Here is a 20,372-nt window from a genome sequence, read left to right on the forward strand (position 1 = left end):
TAATGATGACAAAACCAACCGAAAGAGACTGAAGACGGATGATTCCCTAATAGAACATCCGAGTTTCCTGATCCTGCATTCCTTAACGAACCAGGCCCTAGGCAATCTATCGGCATTCCTCATACAAAGGTGTCTGGAAAATGTAGCAGGTTCCCCCAAAATGGTGCGGCGTCTCAAATCTGGCGATCTGTTGGTTGAGACTACAAGCTCTAAACATTCAGAGTACCTTCTCAAGCTCACAACATTCAATGGAATCCCTGTTAAGGTGTCACCACACGCAACACTCAATACCTCCAAGGGTGTTATCTCAGAATGGGACCTAATGAATGTCTCAGAAGAGGAAATTGTCAACGAATTGCAGGATCAGAAGGTCATACAAGCGAAGAGAATTATGATTAAGAAAGATGGCGAACTTATTCCAACTCGCAGTATCATACTGACATTTAGCTCACCCAACCTACCATCATCAGTAAGTCAATCAATAAAGGCAATCACCCAGCCTTCTCAAAAACATGTGATCAGTGGAAATATGAGAAGAAAATCCGAAAATACAAGATAGAAAAGAAAGTCTCATTTTCCGAAGCCAGAAAACAATTACAGCAACTAATGCCGATGCCAAGACGCACATATGCCAACGCCCCTTAAAAATTTTATTCAATATCAGTTCAAACAGATACATCAATCCCGCAAAGCATCTCTATTTCTGAATGGGCTAGAATTTTACTCTCCGTTGTACCTCAGTTCTCAAAGCAACAGACTTCTAATAGATCTAATAACACACTAGTCACGATACCGCCTGTTACTCATACAACTCCTGTAAGATCTAGTCAAACAGAAAACTCTGATCCCAGTAACAAGCAGCATGCTGAATCTTTCTTCATGGACTCAAATGAGACTTGCTCTCATGAAGAAGCAGAAACCATTCTGGCTATTCATCCAGAAGATGTAATAGAGGCCAGACCAATATTTTCAAAGAGAGACAAAATAAAAATTGACCGACAGACACAGATTTCCAAAAAGCAGACAGACACAGCTTCTTCATTTAAATCCAAACAATGAAAAACATCATCCAATGGAACTGCAGAGGCTTTCGCAGCAATATCGACGACATTCACGAGATAATTAAGCATTATAAACCAATTGGAATCTGTTTACAAGAGACATATTTAACACCTCAGGTGTCTACTTCGATAAAACAATTACACTCTCAGCAAGACAGACCTGCTACTAATAATGCTCACGGAGGGGTAGCCATACTTATAGATGGAAGAGTACCCTGCAAATGCATTCATTTGCAAACTACTGTTGAAATTGTTGCCAAGCGAATAGCAATTGGCATTACCCTAACACTTGCTTCAATCTACCTGCCACCCAGTTGCCCTTGTACCATACATGAACTTGAAGATCTCATTCAGCAGTTGCCAACCCCTTTCTGTTTATTGGGTGACTTCAGTGGACACCATCTATTGTGGGGTTCTTCCAATACAGACGGACGAGGAAAAATCATTGAAATGCTTATTGACAGACGAAATTTAACCATATTAAATACTGGTTCACCAACTTACCTCCACCTTCCAACAGGAACAGTCTCTTCAATAGATCTCTCTATCTGCTCTCCAGTCCTTTTCCCTAGTATCCAGTGGACAGCTCTGGATGATCCACTCAACAGTGACCACTACCCTATAATATGTAAAATTGAAACTTCACACTCTATACCTTCAGAAACTCACACAAAATGGAAATTTTCCAAGGCAGATTGGGCAAAGTACACCACTAACATATCCTTCGACAATCAGATCATTAAATCTCATCCAATTGACACAGTTGCCGACCATATTACAAAACAGATTCTAGCAGCTGCATCCACTGCCATCCCACAGTCAAAGTCAAGCACTCGTAGAACCAGAAATTATTGGTGGAACGAGGACTGTAAGAATATAAAAAAAGAAAAAACCGTGCATGGAATTTATTCCGCAAACATCTTACCACCACTAATCTTATAAATTACAAGAAAATTAGCTAAAGCCCGTCATATTAGGAAGAAAACAAAAAGAGACTCTCGGGTTCGATTCGCAACTACAATTAATAAAAATACCGATGTAAGAACTATTTGGAGGAAAATAAGACAATTAAATGGTAAATTTCCCCTTTTGTCATCCCCACTTTTCACCATGAATGGGCAGGAGCTATCTACTCCTGCAGAGATTGCAAATGCCCTAGGCACGGTATTTTCACAGTTGTCTGACTCTACGACATATGATCCATCATTTCAAAAGATTAAAGCTTTAGCGGAAAAATCTCATCCGAAATTTAGAACTACATCCTCTTTCCAATACAATACACCACTTACTTTGGTAGAACTTCAAGAAGCTTTATCCACCACTAAGAACAGTGCTGCTGGCCCGGATGGAATATACTACATAATGCTACAACATCTAGACAATAAATCATTATCATTGCCACTGACCTTCTACAATCGCATATTTATGGAGCATTCCTTCCCCAGCTTCTGGCGTCATGCTTTTGTACTGGTGATACCCAAACCAGGGAAAGATCATTCTATTCCGAACAATTACAGACCCATTTTGCTCACAAGCTGCTTAAGTAAAACCATAGAAAAAATGATACACCATCGACTAACGTGGTATCTTGATTCCCAAAATATTACCTCTGACAATCAATTTGGTTTCCGAAAACACCAATCATCTCTAGATCTCATGATCAAAGCAGAAACAAACATCAGGAATGCGTTTATCCGAAATAAACATCTAGTAATGGTATGTCTCGACATAGAGAAGGCCTTTGACACCACTTGGCAATTTGGTATCCTGAGAGATCTTCATTCCCTGGACCTGAGAGGACGCTTACCATATTTTATACAGAATTTCCTACAACACAGGACCTTTCAAGTTCGCTATCGGCAAGTACTTTCGCAAACATACACACAAGAAGGAATCCCGCAGGGCTCTGTACTCAGTGCAACCTTATTTGCAATTAGAATAAATCAGATGACAAAAAATATTCCAAAAGCTGTAAATTCATACCTCTATGCTGATGATCTGACTGTCTCTTGTAGCTCGCAAAACATGAGCTTTATTGAAAGGCAACTGCAAACATCTATAAATAATATTGCGCTATGGATGACACAGAATGGTTACCGATTATCCTATCAGAAATCTAGAGTCATTCACTTTTGTAATAAACGAAAGATGCATCCAGATCCAGAGGTACAACTAACAAATCATCCCATCACATTGGTGAATAGCATTTGTCTCCTTGGTCTAATTTTTGATAATAAACTGAACTTCTCAGAATATATCACACATCTAAGGACTGCTTGCCAGAAAAAAATGAACTTATTAAGAATTATCTCTTCTACATCATGGGGTGCAGATCGTTACACCTTACTTCACTTGTACAGAGCCCTAATCAGATCTCGCCCTAGTATATGATTCTGCTAGGGAAAGCGTGCTAGCATGTCTTGCCCCTATTCAACAATTCTGCCCTCAGAATTGCTGTAGGTGCTTATAGAACATCTCCAGTGCAGTCTTTATATCGAAGCCCATGAACCTCTGCTCAGCCTCAGGAGAAAGATGTTACTTCTGAACTATGCAGCCAAAATTCAAAGTCTGCCTTCTCACCCCAATTGGCCAATACTTAACGATCCACAGTTCACAATGTACAACAGAAATAAACCTAGAGCAGTTTGACCTACTGGCATCAGATTACAGGAATTATCACAAACTTGGAATATACATCTGGACAAAATCCTCCATGATCTGAACAGTTCAGATCCTCCATGGTCTTTTATTAAACCATCCTGTGACAGCTATTTCTTAAACTGGGGAAAACATTCGCTTGCAAATACCAATAAAGAGCAACTGCATACTGCTCACACACAAAATTACCCAAATTTTACGCAAGTATACACTGACCGATCAAAGTCTGGTAGTAGAGTCGGTGCTGCAGCTGTCTTTCCCTTTAACCCTATCTCTGTTTCACTTCCCACTGAATGCAGCAGTTATACAGCTGAATTATGTGCTATCAAGCTTGCCTTAGAAAACATTCTCCCTCTGTCCATCCAAAAAAGTGTAATATATACTGACTCGCAGAGTTCAATCTTAGCCTTGCAAAATTCCTCCTCAGCAACGCATCCCTTAATAAAATCTATAAAATCTCAGCTGATGCATATCCATGATCACCAGCAAGTAGTCATCTTTTGCTGGATCCCAGGCCACACTGGGATATCAGGGAATGAAAAAGCAGACTATGCAGCCAAACATTCATCCAACATAGCATCGCCAGATTACTATGTTCCATATATGGACTACAGATCCCATATAAGAAATACATGTAAGGAACAATGGATGCTTCTGTGGCAATCTCAACCGAATAACAAGCTCCGTGAAATAAAACCTGAACCACAGTTATGGGTTTCCAGTTTTTGTGTAAACAGAAAGGAAGAAGTCATCCTGGCTAGAGCACGAATCGGGCACAGTCAGCTCGCCCATATTTTTCTTCTTACAGGAAACGATTCTCCGCAGTGTACGCACTGCAACTCTGTTCTCACAATAAAGCACATTCTCGTTGAATGTACCTTATACACTGATGCCCGAAAAGCCTCATTCAATAATCTCCAAAATCTTCAAGAACCTTTGACACTCCGACAGCTCATAGGTAATGATGCAAATCTCCCGGATTTTTTCTGCTTCTTAAAACGGATACATCTGTATAATTGTCTCTAACTGTTTTTACAGACACAGTGTAATCCTCATCTTGTTTATAGGCACAATATAGCCTAAGTAGCCCTTGCACCAGAAATAACCATACCAATACCAGTCCATCATAGTGTTATTCATATTGTCCCAGCAGCTTTCCATACATCTTTTCACAGTTTATTGGTTTGGGCAGATGAACCACCTCCATCCATCAGCCGTCCATCCATCAACAGCAAGAATTGCAATATGATTTTAAACTAAGATCCCCACCAGATCGTCTTACCTGGTTAGCTGTTTTTGTGCCCTGTTGGGAGAATATATAATTCTCATTGAGGCATCAGTAGACCTCTAGGAATTCTAATACTGGAATGGCTAATAACAGATTTGCTAATGCAAATGTGTCAGTAGCTGAGTGTTTGTTTAGACAGTTACCTATAGAATATGTGGACCTGTTTTAATCCCAACAACAAAAAATTATTTACGGCTGCTGTAGCCAAGTGGTCATGTATACAAGTACACATGCTTTGAGTGACCTTGGTTCAAGCCTGCTTGACTACTAAATATGGTGCTGTTTCATGTATTCTCTACCTTGTGAACTCAACTCATGTGACCATGTGGTCATCCCAGAGTGTAAACAGAATGTTTTATTAATTATTTATTAGCACAAAATGTGATCATAGACCATGGCAGAGCACATAAAGGAGTGTGTACTCCACCCTAGAGTACTTACACTCCTTTATGTGATCTGTTGGTCATGAAATGGGGGAAGCATGATCTACCAACCCTTAGCTTCCAACAACTACAGCAGTCGTACATCCTCAATTTGCCAATTATACACTAGTTTACACAGATGGTTCAAAATCCAAAAGTGTAACAGGAACAGCACCTGTCTTTCTGGATATAACACTGTCAAGTAGCCTCCCCTTAGAATGCAGCATATACATGGCTGATTTATATGCCATACAACTTAAACTTGTTTTAGAATATCTCACAATCAATCCTTGTATGCTACAAATTTTACGTGGAAAAAATAAGTCTCACCCAGATTTCTGCCACAGCCAGATTATTCTGTCTCTGTTCAAAGAAAATTATGATATTCGTTTTTGTTGGATCCCAGGGCAGGTCGGGATCAAAGGGAATGGATTAGCTGATCATGTAGCAAAATTATGACCTTCTATAAATTGTCTTTCTTGTTCTGTACTCAGATTATAAACAGGTAATCCAAAATAGTAGCCTTTCATGAAGAGCTTTCAAACAAGCTACACTAACAATTGCTTCATGGCTTCTAGCAGATGTAAATCTGGTGAGAAGAGTACTTCTCGTCCAGCTCTGGATTGGTCATAAAAATCTGACTTATTCTTATTATGAGCAGAGTAGCCACCACTATATAGAAATTGGAATACAATTCTAAATGTATAATATTTTTCTCTTTGAATGTCCATCCTTTAATGAGTTCCAGCTGTGCTTCAAGTCATTGGCCAGGGGAATTATATACACTGTAAAAACTTTTAAGTGATTAAGAAACTGTAAATGATATTTACAGATAATTAACCTCTTCCATTCCATCATTGTCATAGTTGTCATTGTTTTACAGATCTTGCCTATAAAATCTGTTTAAGATTGACCTGTAAATCTCCCTCTGGAGAGTTACACTATAAACTTCACTGCCTTTATCATCTGAACTGGTGCAATATGTCCTTAGTCAACCATGTGCTGTTAAATGCCAAACCAGTCCAATACACTTACTCTCAACACTAAAGAGATTCTGAATCAACCAAAAGATATTTTAGAATAATAGTTCATTACTTGGTTATTTTAATACTCTTGCAGACCTTTTTATAGATGCAAGAGCAAATAAATAGATATGAAAGTTTAGTTATTGTAATTGGAATTTAATTATGATTTGATTGTTCTGGCATGGCACCGGGGCTGCACTCAAGAGTTGATCATCTCTGAACAACATAGCTAGTGCACGATCAAATGCAGGTGACTTTTTTTTTTAATATTGTGTGATTGACTGTGCTAAAAATTATTTTCACTTATCTAAGAGGTTGATGTTATTTGCTCTAGGAGAAGAAAGTAATGTACTCAGGGCTAAAAGTATCTAAAGAGACTTTTTGACTAGTGATCAGAGACTGTAGAGAATGATTTCCTATAGTTGAAGATGGGTAGTAGTAAAATAAAAGTCCATTTTGGAATTTGTAATTGAGGGATGGGAAGTAATCTTTAACGGAAACAATTAATAAAATAATGTGTCAGGACACATTATTTTATTAATTTTTTATTGTTTTATTAATTACTCTAGCAGAAATAGGAAACAGAAAGAAAGGAATTCGGTATTTGCTCTTTAATACTGAATATGTTTATTTCCAGTTTTTCTATAGTAAGGACTTGACACGCTATTTTAATTGCTTGTTCCAGTTAAATATTGCTTCCTCCTTTCTGTCTGCCTTTCTATAAAAGTCCCAGCAATGAGTTAGCCATTATCCACAAGTTTACCAAAACTTACTAATATTGGTTTTAACTGAATAACAACAACAAAAAGGCAAATCCAGTATTCATTAACAACTCTGAAATTGGTCACATTAATGCCTTCCAGTTTTTAATGAATAGAAAATCTACCTTTTTGGCGATTTTGATTAAAAATGATAACAGATATTGATGTCAGTATCGATGGTTTGGCTGTTGATGATCCCGATCAGGTTGCTAACAAACTGAATGAGTATTTTGCATCTACATTCACACATGAGGAATTATTTAGGAAAAGGGATGCTGGAAGTTTATCAAATTCTAATAGGGAGCTAAATGATTTTGTAATAACTGAGAGGAAAGTGGAAGAGTAATTGTTGAGGTTAAATATAAGGCACCTGTGATGGATGGGATCTATCCAATTATATTAAGGAAGGCAGCACAGGAAGTACAGAAACCCTTAACTATAATTATGAGAGCATCCTTGGATTCAGGTGAGGTTCCTGTGGACTGGAGATGTGCGATTGTAACCGAATTCACAAAGGCTGATCAAAGTGTGACACAAGTTATTACAGACCTGTTAGTTTAACTTCTGTTCCAGGAAAAATAATGGAGTCACTGGTAAAAGAAATAATGCAGGACCATCTGGACAGGAATGCAATTATCCTTCAGTTGCAACATGAATTGTTAAGAGGCAGTCTTGTCTACCAACCTCATAGATTACTATAATGTGGTGACCAAGGAATTGGATGCAAAAAATAATTTTGATATCTTATACAGGTAAACCTCTATATATGAGATTAATTTATGCAACGAGTGTACCGTATATCTCGAAACCGCATATATTGAAGTTAAAAACCAATGGGAAAAATTCTTATTCATCCATTTTTGGAACATTCATCAGAAGACTTAATTTAGGCCTTTAAAATATATTTTTAACTCTGCACATAAATAGAAATATAAAGAATAATGAAAAGCAAGTAAGCTAAAAAACGTTTATTAAAGAAATGAGCTACAAAATGAGTGAAAAAATGCTACTTTCTAGAAAAATATAATACAAGCATCGTTTGAATAGTTGTAGCCTTCTTTTTCTCTTCATAAAATTTGCAATAGCAGCTAATTCCATTTTCTAGGGTTCGGCAAACTAGCATGCTTCTTTCCACATTCAGATCTAAATCCATAATTTGTTGTTTAACAGTTTCCAAATTTCGAAACATCTGCTCGAGTTCCTTTAATGAAATTTCTTTAGAGACACACTCCTCTCCTTCAGCCGCAATTTCTTCTTTCTCGTTGTAAGCACGCTGTTGCTCCAATTCTATAAGATCCATGTCAGTGATTGGCTGTGAATGCGAATCCAGGTATTCTCTGATATTAGGGGAATCAACATCTTCAAAGCCCAGAACCTTTCCAATGACACCAATTTCTTCAATAACAGTCAACTTTTTGGGCATCTTTTTTTTTTTTTTTTTTTTTTGCGTTGTTAAAATTTTTTTGTTTCATAATCGGCTGCACTATTTGAAATTTTAGAGGGCATATATAGAGGAATTGGTATTAATGTTTGTGACTGTATTAACTGAAACTCGCATTGATCGAAAACACATATATCAAAGTCTACCTGTACTTGGATGTGGCAATTAAGGGCAAGTTACTGCTATGGATAAATGGATGGTTATGTGGAGGAGGATAAATTGAGGTTATCAATGGGCACTGCTCTTCGTGGACTAATGTTATTAGTGTAGATCCCCAGGGTTCAGTGTTGTATCCATTATTGTTTTCAATATTTGTCAGTGATATTGATGAAGGCATATCAGGCTTAATGTCCAAGTTTCCAATGATACAAAGATTGGCAGGGTGGTTAATGATAGTATGCTAGTGCAACAGGATCTAGAAAATTAAGGCAGATGGGCTCAGAAATGGCAATTGAAGTTCAACATTGGTAAATGCAAATTACTGCATATGGGTAGCAGTAACCCCAGAGTAAAGTCCAACTATGTGGTACTACACCCAGGGTAGTGGAAAATGAAAGACATGGAGGCAATTGTGCAGTCAGAAATGAAGTTCTGAGCAGTGCATACAGGCTGCCAGGATAGCCCATGGGGTTTTGTCAATGATATACAGGAGTTTTGCCAGCAGAGATAAGGAAGTGATTATCCCCTGGTATAAGGCAATTGCCAGGCCACACCTTGATTACTGCATACAGGTCTGGAGGCCTCATTTTAGGAAGGATGTAGAGCTGTTGGAATGAGTACAAAGAAGGGCAGTGAGATTGTTGAGCAGAACAAAAGGGTGCTCTTATAAAAGGCTTCAGTTCTGCAAATAGCAGCATCTGGAGACTAGGCACCTGCAAGGTGATCTGATTGAGGTGTTTAAGGCTGAATGAATTGAGCAAGCTCATTTCTGATGGGATTATTCCTCTTACTCAGACACTTGAGAAGATACAAATTCATATTGAGGAAGGATGGTTGTAGAATAGATGTGCTGAAGTTTGTTTTTAGCTGGTGGTTGGTTGATTGTTGGAATAAACTTCCATCCGTTGTGGAAGTTGATAGCTTAAATAAATTCAAGGAAGATCTGTGAAACTATTTTGCCACAAATTTGCTAATTGAGGTTACCTACTCTGTTGAGGAGGAATAAGTAGCCTATCCCCACCAGACTGCTTTTAAAATAATACTTTATTTAAAAGAGGTCATCCATTAATCTCTCTCTCTCACACACATATATGTTCAGTTTGCATGGGCACTAGTTTAAATTAGTCAACACAGTTGTACTCCAGACTGACCAAACTAATTTTTCCCCTTTCTCATATATAATTTTTGCATCGCTCCTTTGGAACAACTTTCCCTGTATTTCTTGAAAATTTTTTGCCCAATATTTAATTTCTTCTCTTTTCTCACTTATGAATTCTCACACTGTACTAAGGTACTACAGGCTCTTATACCATTGATGTTTGGGGTCACCACAAGAAAACAAATTTTGTCCTTAACACTTTTGCTGCTGGCTTTTCTGATGATGTTTGGAAAGGACAGAAACATTTTTGGGCTTTCTTCTCAATATGACTGAATTAATCAGCCTCGATGAAGGTTGCTTGACAAAAAAAAAATCCAGTTTTTCTTCTGTCAAACTGAAAAAGTTCTAAAAGTAGGGTGGTTTTCTCACCATGCGAATTAAAATCAAAAGCTGCATATTTGTGTTCAAAAAGCAGTGAACATGTTAAAAGAAATTCTATATATGCTAAATAACTTAAACCATGAATAAATATACTACACTCAATAGTAGGAAACTTTGACGTTTTGCCATGGTGGTTAGTTATTAGACTGTAAGCAGTGTTTCAAATATAAACACAGAATTCCTTGAATGAGTTTACTTATGCATTGGTTAATGCACACACATCATTAGCACTACCATTAGTAGAGGCATATGATGCAAGAAAGCAAGCTTATTCAACATCAGCCAAAAAAAAAAAAAAAAAAAAAACACACCACTCCCATTTCACCCCTCCGTTCACTCGAAATACCTGTCCAGTTGAGCCTTAAATTTGTTTAGGCTATCAACTTCAACAACAAGTGATGGAAGTCGGCTCCACCAACCAACCACCCGCTGGCCAAAGGCAAATTTCCGCACATCTATCCGACATCCGTCCTTCCTCAATTTGAATTTATGCCCTCTGAGCTGATTATTCTGAGCAAGATGAAGAATCCCATTGGCATTGAGCATGCTCAAACCATTCAAAGCCTTATACACCTCTATCAGATCACCTCGCCGGTGCCTAGTCTCCAGACTCTGTAATTTGCAAAACTTAAGCCTTTCTTCGTAAGAGCAACCCTTTGTTCCATTCACTAATCTTGTTGCCCTTCTCTGTACCCATTCCAGCAGCTCTACATCCTTCTTGAAATGAGGCCTCTAGACCTGTATACAGTACTCAAGATGTGGCCTAACCATTGCCTTATACAAGGGAATAATCACCTCCTTATCCATGCTAGAAAAATTCCTGTATATCATTGACAAGACACCATGAGCTACTCTTGCAGCTCGTCTGCACTGCTCAGAGAACTTCATATCTGCCTGCACAATTACCCCCAGGTCTTTTTCATTCTCCACCACTGTCAGTGTAGTACCGCAGAGTTGATACGTTGCTCTGGGGTTACTGTTTCCCATATGTAGTACTTTACATTTGTCAATGTTAAACTTCATTTGCCACCTCTCAGCCCATCTGTTCAACCTTTCCAGATCCTGTTGCAGCAGCATAGCGTCAGTGGTGTCCTTAACAACCCTGCCAACCTTTGTATCATCTGCAAACTTGGACATTAAACTTGATATCACATCATCAATATCATTCATAAACACCGAAAACAACAACGGACCCAACACTGAACCCTGAGCAACTCCACTAATAACATTAGTCCACGTTGAGCAGTGTCCATTGATTACCACTCTCTGTCTTCTGCCACTCAACCATCCCCTTATCCATAGCAGCAATTTGCCTCCAATGCCACACTGCTCCAATTTGTGCAGCAGTCTTCCATGTGCAACAGTATCAAAAGCCTTTCTAAGATCCAAATATATAATATCAAAGTTATTCCCTGCATCCAGTTCTTTTGTGACTACATCATAGTATCCAATCAAATTGGTCAGGCAAGACCTGCCCTTAACAAAACCATGCTGTGTCTGAGCTATAACTGAATTCTTGTCTAGATGATCCTGCAGTGCTTCTTTAACCAGTGCCTCCATTAATTTACCTGGAATAGAAGTTAAACTAACAGGTCTATAATTACTTGTGTCAGCCTTTGATCCTCCTTTGTGAATTGGGGTTACATTTGCACATCTCCAGTCTATGGGTACCTCCCCTGAGTCCAAAGAAGCTCTCATAATTATGGCTAGGGGTTTGCTTACTTCCTTTGCTGCCTCCTTTAATATAACTGGATAGATCCCATCCACCCCAGGTGCCTTTTTTATGTTTATCCTCAACAATCTCTCCTCCACTTTTCTCTCAGTTATTACAAAATCATCCAGCTCACTGCCAATGTTTACTTTACCTACATCATTCTCCTTCCTGAATAACTCCTCATGCGTGAATGTAGATACAAAATACTCGTTTAGATTGTTAGCCACCTGAGCAGGATCCTCATCTGTTGAACCATCAATATCCAGTGGACCAATCTGATTCATCCCTTTCCTTCTTGAGTTTAAATAGGTGAAGAACTCTTTTCTGTTTTTCTTTGCATCCTTTGCCAAGGATTTTTCGTAGTCTGCCTTTGCCTGCCTAATCTCCTTTGTGACTTGGTTACAGACCAACTTATATATATATCATAGGCTTCCATGTCACCCATTAATTTGTATGTATCCCATGCATTTTTCTTCTCTGCCACATGTCTCATTAGTTCATCTGACAACCATTTAGGCCTAAACCTTGAACAATATTTCTTAGTTGGTATGTAAAGACTGGTAGCCTCCAAGATTAGTTCCTTGAATGCTTTCCATTTTGAGTTTGCTGTTGGTAACATCATCAGTTGGTCCCACTGTATAGAATTTAAATACTGTCTCAGACCATCATAGTTGCCTTTACGAAAACAAAAACCCTTCCCTTTACCTCTGATGGTAGTTACCTCCTTGAGTAAATCCCACTTCAACACACTGTGATCACTGCCACCTAGTGGTTCATTTATCTGCAGATTCTTAATGCGTGAAGAATCACTGCTGATAATCAGATCAAGAGTATTGCTCCCTCTTGTTGCCTCATGAACATGCTGATGTAGAAACAATCATCCAATAAATCCACAAAAGCCTTGCTAGTGTGCGAGTGACCAATCCACAAATTCCAGTCAATATCTGGGAAATTAAAATCCCCCATTATAAGACTCTCTGATTTACTGGCCCACTCTATTTCCCTGTACAATATCTTATTATACTCATCAGAGTCATTAGGCCTATAGCACACTCCTACTCTCAATTTTGATTTCCCTATGCTTATGTCACACCAAACTGACTCGACACTGCCCTGTCCATCGATGTCGACTGGCTTCAATTCCTTGGACTTTATGTGTTTCTTAACTAATAGAATAACCCCTCCTCCCCTCCTGTCCTGTCTATCCTTTCTATACACATTGTATTCCCCAAATTCCAGTTCTGCATTCCTTATATCTGTGTGACACCACGTCTCTGATATCCCAACAATATCTGCCTTTGATGTTTTGAGCAATACCTCAAATTCATCAAATTTATTTACCAAACTCCTAGCATTGGTGTACACGCAGGTATACATGCACCTGTTTCTATTCTTGGATACCCTAACACAACCCATGTGTTTACTTGTACCGCAGTGACTCCCAGCAGTCTCTGAAATATCCTGAATCTTGTTTTTCAGGCTTCTGCTCATTTCAATAGAAGCAGTGCAAGAATCACTTCCACCTCTGCCAGTGGCTACTGTTAATCTATTAGTTCTTGTATCCCCCCCAACTAGCAGTTTTCCGACCCACCTAACTCCGCCTCGACAGCATCAGCAAAAATTCTTGCACCCTTTCTATTTAAGTGTATCCCATCCATGTAGAAGCAATCTCTCCTGTTAACAAGTACAGTCCAGGCTGAAAAAAATTCTACCCCTTGAGCCTTGCACAATCCCTATAGGGCCGAATTGATCGACAAGGCTCTCATCATATACTCCCTCCTATCGTGTCTGGGCAGAATTGCAGACACTTTCAAATTCAACCCTAATTCACGGTTTTTTTTCAACAGTGACCTGTACTTGCTAAGTAATTCCGCCGGTCTCCTACTCTTAATATCATTAGTGCCAACGTGTACAACTATATCACCTTTTGTGCCCTTAAAAGATGATATCCGCTCTACGTCATCAACCTTTGCCCCTGGCAGACATACCCTGGTCCTATTCCACCTATCCTTTTTACAAAGCATGTTCCCTGACAATAGAGTCACCAACAACTACTAGTTCCTGTGGGACCAGCGCATTCAGCCTAGGGGGGCTGCCTCTGTGTTGCCTGATGACCAAGTGCAAGCTCTGGCGTTGATGTGGGCGGCTGAGAGCTTGATGGGCCCCTCAATTTATTTCCTTCGAGGGCATCCACCCTGTCCTTCAAGCTCTCATAAAGGCCCATAACAACGCTGAGTTGTCGCCTGATTTCCTTGCACTCCTTACATCGTGCACACACAAAGACATCCCCCTTGGCAGTATCATGTCCCATACCCGACTGCTCCGCAAACATCAAGCAAACAGTGCATTTTAAAAGACTGTGATTCAGAGGGCAACTGCCCCCTCAGTTCTCCCCTGAACCACAGCACTCCCATTAGCTTGAGCCTTTTGCTTTGCTGCTCTGGTCTGAGTCATGATTCCGATTTAATTCAATAAAATTTCAAAACAAAATTAAATCCTTAAGTTATATCCCAAAACAGTTATAACGCTATATTTATTTTTTCGGTATCTAGTGTTTTCTACGAGTTCCCTTTATATAACTTCCGTACCACGTGTACCACTATAGTTATGTATTAATTATTTGTTACGATTAAGTCGTTATATATATATATATATCTGACAATTAAAATAAATATGATATTTAAAATAAAAACCATCAGCCATGATAGCTACATAGCCATATTTATTTATTTTTATTACTTTTGCCTAACTTTTATCCCACCTAATATATATATATATATATATATATATATATATATATATATATATATATATAGAGTTAAAAGTACAATTTAATTGACAATAAAGTTTATCAAGATTAATAGATTTACTGATTAATTGACAATATTATATTATGCACTATACTACACTAAGCTTATGCTATCGTGTAAAAATGGCGGGAATTCACGAACGGTACTTCTACGGCCTCGTAAGTATTGATTAGCTTCCAAATCTCGCTATCTCAATTTAGAATAAACTAAGGATCCTGACTAGGTCTATAATCTACTTATAGAAGATAATTTAATATAACAATTGGTTAATAAATCGACTAAATTTGGTTAAAAAAAAAAGACCTCTCGTTCAATTTGTAACACGTGGATTTGATACCGTTACCAATACTAAGTAATACCTACAAAATCTCTGTCTAAGTTAAACTTTAAACTAAGTATCGTAACTAGGAATATAAAGCTACTCTAGAAATAAGTTAATATGACAATTTAAGCTAATAAATCAGAAAATAAATCAGGAAAAACTTCTCTGTTCCAAGAGCGTCAAAGAGCTTCGTCCACACAGGCTACCCTCGTACCCAGCTACTCTCGTAATGCACACACATCATTTATACTATCAAGATAGTTTTAATTATACCTCATATTGTGAATACCTTCACGAGCTGCCATTGTATTGCTCTACATCGAATAAGTAATGCTTCACCTATGGAGAAGTCTATTGTTTATTTTTGGCAAATACCACCACCCAGATGGCACTGTTTCAAGGCTTTCTGGCCTCTCTTCAGTGGGTGGGTAGGTACCCTGGTGTTGCAATAGTGACAATCCAGTTGTGAAGTATAACAACACAATATGAGAAATGCTTGGTGGTGTGCAATGGTTTAGTCTAAAAGACATTTCTTGGCTAAAGCTTCAGATCATGAAGGAGAGTTTACTTATGCATGAGTTAATGCACACACATCATTTATGCTACCGAGGTAGTTTTAATGCATTGTTTTAATTATATCTCATTGTGAATACCTTCACGAGTTGCCATGTTTATTGCACTAGTTCAAATAAGTAATGCTTCACCTATGGAAAGACTATTGTTTATTCTTGGCAAATACCACCACCCAGACAGCACCATCAGGCATGGTTGTCACCATTGCAACGTCAGGGTACCTACCCACCTACTGAGGAGGCCAAAAATCCTTGAAACAGTGCCATCTAGGTGGTGGTATCTGCCGAGAATAACTTGGTAAGGGGAGAAACTCTATGATTTTGGGGCACCAATGATTGAGATATGATCAGAAAGTTCTTAAATTGTACTTAAAAAAAAAAATAAAAAATAGTTGCCATTCACCAGATATTTCTTGCCCTCTTCCTACCAAAGCAGCACTTTCAGACTTGATATGGTGATTCTACTGCTATTGGTAGCATTTTTGTAGCCTTTGTTTCTTTCTGGCATACCTTGTGATTTTTCATGAATGACCCTGAAATGCAATGAAATCTGAGCCCTTACATTGCAAAATTTAGTTTTAAAAACAAAAATGTCACACAAAACTAGATTTGAAGAGTATGTACAGTTGAGAGACCACAGATGTATGTTGATAGGAATTGTACAATCAGGCTTGGGATCTATTTGAATGTCAGAAGTGAATTTGACATTAATGGAATCATCCATCAAGAATTTTTTCCATTGAGTTAAACTATTAATCAATGTTTTAACAAAGAAGTTATATGTCAGGTATTGGAAAATGTACTATAAAAATGTCTGAAAAATGGCATGCTGGAAGTTGGTTCCTCTATCACAACAACTTTCCTGCTCTTCCAGAGAAAAGAAGGGCATTCTTTTCAGTGACTTCATTATATATTTACTCATTGGAAATTCTGAACTTCAGTTTTGCACACATTTTTAAATGTGTAATGTTAGATGATATAAGATTCTGAGATTTGGCATTGTTATATTGTTATCTAGATGTAGTTTATTAATATAAGTTTTTTAATATTACTTGAATCTTTTGTATTTGTTTATTGTGTTCTGTGTTTCTTTAATGTGTTGTACTAGTCTACTGTTAGCAGATGAAATTATGAAGAAATTATTTTTTAGGGGGTTTTATGTCACCGTTTAAAAATAATTGGCATTTGAAAGATGATTTTAAGAAGGGTAATAAAAGAAAAGAGTTAGCTCAAAGGTAAGGCTAATCATATCTTTGAAGGACATTAGAATTTTGTGGAAATTAATGCTTATCATATATATACTAATTAATATTAGTGCTAGAAGTTTATATGTTAATGGCCATAATTACTGATATAAAAACTCCAGTTTTCAAAGAAAAAACAGTGTTACACTTGAGATTAGTTGCTTGATCCCATACAAGACTGAGATGAGAATGCTATGATTTTTTTCATTGCCTTATCTTTTTAATATAAAATTGCAACAGTATCAGTGGTCTTAGTGGTAGCTGATGTTACCGCTATGACTGCCTGTGGCAGTATCATCAGTCTCTTTATTATACTTGCTGATATAGTCTAACTGATGAGGAAATTCTACAGTACTATACTTTAGAGTCATTGGTAATGTGACTTATTGAAAGGCTATTAGAATTATAATGTAACAGTTCTTCCAAAAAAAGTTACACAATTCTGAATTAAAATGCTTAAAAATATATGATACCTTGTAAAATCAATACTCACTGAGTTTGTGTTTGTAGTCTTCCATTATTTCTCTTAAGGGCATTATTTATATCAGGGGCAAAAAAATCATTATGGATATTACAATGGTTTGTACCTTCCAAAGTTCAACCCTACCCAATGACATCTTATTCCTTAATATTTAATTTCTCTCATTGAGTTTTCTTTTTCCCTGAGACAACTCATTTTTAACATATATGTATATTATATTAGGAGTGAGTGAGAAATTTTGATAAAAGGAAGATAGTGGGTGTGATTTAATTTAACCACCTTTGCATTTTCATGGGCATTAAATGCCTAAGTGCTTTCCAGAGGCAATTTCTCTGCAATCCTTGCCATTTGTGCCTTTCCGGCAGCTGCAACCCTGGTGGTGGCGTGGTTTATTTATTCTTTTGTTTCATTGGTCAGTATATGAGGCATAGATGGGATGAGGAAATGTTTCAGTCTATTGTTTCTACTTTCTAAGTGACAATTAGTATTGATTTATTGTTTCCTTGTGGAAGTTTATTTTTGATCCACAGTGCTTTTGTGAATGACATGAGCTATGAGAGTTAAATAAAAATAGTTTATATTTTATATATAAAGAATATTTTCATATTCGAAAGAGAGCAGAAACTACAATATTTAATAAGTTAGGATCCAAAAATATACAGATAAACAGGAGCTTTTGGGAAGTTGGTTTCTTCATTAGCTATATATACAAATGTATTTAAAATGGAATATCAAATAATGATGGATGCTGTCATGTATTAGACAAGTGAAGTGCATGCACGAGGTTGGTGAATTGAAGGAACATCAAATGGGTTATTCGTAGAATCACACTTTTTGCTATGAATGTAGGGTGCGTATGTGAGATGCATGCCTGTGTTTGTTGTATTGCAAGACAACTGCCTCCATAATTGGGTGCATATACGTACCTCGGTTGCGATTGAAGACACTATGGCAACTGGCTATATGTAGTGCTTCAAGCCAAGGGTTGACAGTAGTTAGTTATGTGACTGGTCAATGATCCAACATCATGCCGGGGGTAGAGGTTGTGTTGTACAGACTAATAGTGTTCTGTGATTGCGGGGTGTCAGTCGGAGAGTCCTTTCATGCTCTTGAGATGCGATCTTGGAGTCTTCTAGCAGTGGCCCCAACGTAGCAACCACCACAGTCAGGGCAGGTAATACGGTAAACAGAAATGTTTACCTATGTAAGCAGGAGGGGTTGGGAGGAAAGACAGATTGGAGCATGAAAGGGCACTCTATGTTGACACCAGGCACTCCACAGCCACGGAACACATTGGTCTGTACAACTGACCTTGACCCCCCCCCATGTGATGTTGAAATCGTTGACTAGTCACATAACTACTGTCAACGCTTGGCTTGAAGCACTACTATAGCCAGTTGCCGTAGTGTCTTCATTTGCAACAGAGGTGTGCACATGCACCCAATTATGGAGGAAGTTGTCTTGCAATACAACAAACACACGCATGCATCCCACGTATGCACCCTAATTCTCAGCACAAAAGTGTGATTCATTGAGTAACCCATTTCGTGTTCCTTCAATTCACCAACCTCGTGCATGTGCTTCACTTGTCTAATACATGACCGCACTCGTCATTATTTGATATTCCATTTTAAACATATTTGTATATATAACTGATGAAGGAACCCATCTTCCCAAAAGCTCCTGTTTATCTGTATATTTTCGGATCCTAACTTATTAAATGTTTTAGTTCTGCTCTTTCGGCATTATTTGATATTCCATTTGTAACGTACTGTATTTGTATATATAGTTGATGAAGGAGCCATTGTCCCGAAAGCTCCTGTATTTGTATATTTTTGGATCCTAACTTACTAATTATTTTAGTTTCTGCTCTTTGGATATTCTGATATTCTTTATATTGATCTCTTCTGATATTCTTTATATATTATGGTACCTGAAACAAAAGACCTTTTCCTAAGTTTGTATTTTATTATTTAATTCTTTGTAGTTATTCAACCCATCATCAATCATGTCAAGTGCTGAGAAGAAAGTGTCAACAGTATCTGGATGAACATCTAGCTTATGGTTTTATTGAAAGTCCATTCTACTCAAGACAGCCTATGTGTCTTAAGCGTAATAGTTGTTTTTCAAATGAGGCTAAGAAACCATCAAGACTTTAGTTCACTTAAAAAGGAAACATCCTGAAAAAGTTGGAAAACATATTGAATATTTTAAATTTAAAACAGAATTTTGAGCAACATAACACTGTTACTTTCTTATTTAAGAACACACAAACAAATGACAATGGAATGATTGCATTTTATAAAATTGCAGAAACGATTGCAAAAACTGACAATGCTTATACGGTTGCTGAGACTGTTATACGACCCACATTAGAGACTATAATTTCGACAGGTGCATCAAAATCCTTCCAGTATTTTAAAAGTATTGCCATTGAACGAATTTCTTCAATTCAAAGACGAATCCATGAGATGTCAAACTAAGCAGCTAATTGTCTTCCAATCATGTTGTTTGTAAAATCTATAGAAACTGACTATACTGGAGCATCCATTTTTGCTGCTGTAAAAACATGGTTTGACAAAAAACAAGTACCCTTCTAAAATTTGGTATTCTGTGTGACTGATGGTGCTACCTCCCTGGTTGGAAGACAAAAGTTTTATAGCCCACCTAAAGGAAGTATGTCCTTGAAGTTCTTATAATACACTGCATTGTGTACTGGCATAATCTGGTTGCAAAAAATATTACTTCAGTTTTGTATCAGTCTCTCAGTATAGTTATTAAAACCATCAATAAAATAAAGTCACATAGCAAATATGATTGCCTCTTCAGAAAATTGTGTTGATAATGAAGAACAATATGCGAGGCTTCTTTTAC

At 37.6% G+C, this 20,372-nt stretch overlaps 1 protein-coding gene across 1 annotated transcript in view; it reads left to right on the forward strand.

The window, feature by feature from the left end:
• Nucleotides 1-20,372, forward strand: part of Atg9 (autophagy-related protein 9) — a 201,805-nt gene that overhangs the window by 97,278 nt on the left and 84,155 nt on the right. Inside the window, exon 10 of the mRNA XM_090384098.1 lies at nucleotides 16,924-17,008. Coding sequence (XP_090240224.1) covers nucleotides 16,924-17,008 — 85 coding nt within the window. The remainder of the gene's footprint in view (nucleotides 1-16,923; nucleotides 17,009-20,372) is intronic.

This window comes from Mastigoproctus giganteus, chromosome 10 (genome assembly GCF_048544385.1).
Source record: "Mastigoproctus giganteus isolate SK-2022 chromosome 10, ASM4854438v1, whole genome shotgun sequence".
NCBI lineage: Eukaryota > Metazoa > Arthropoda > Arachnida > Uropygi > Thelyphonidae > Mastigoproctus > Mastigoproctus giganteus.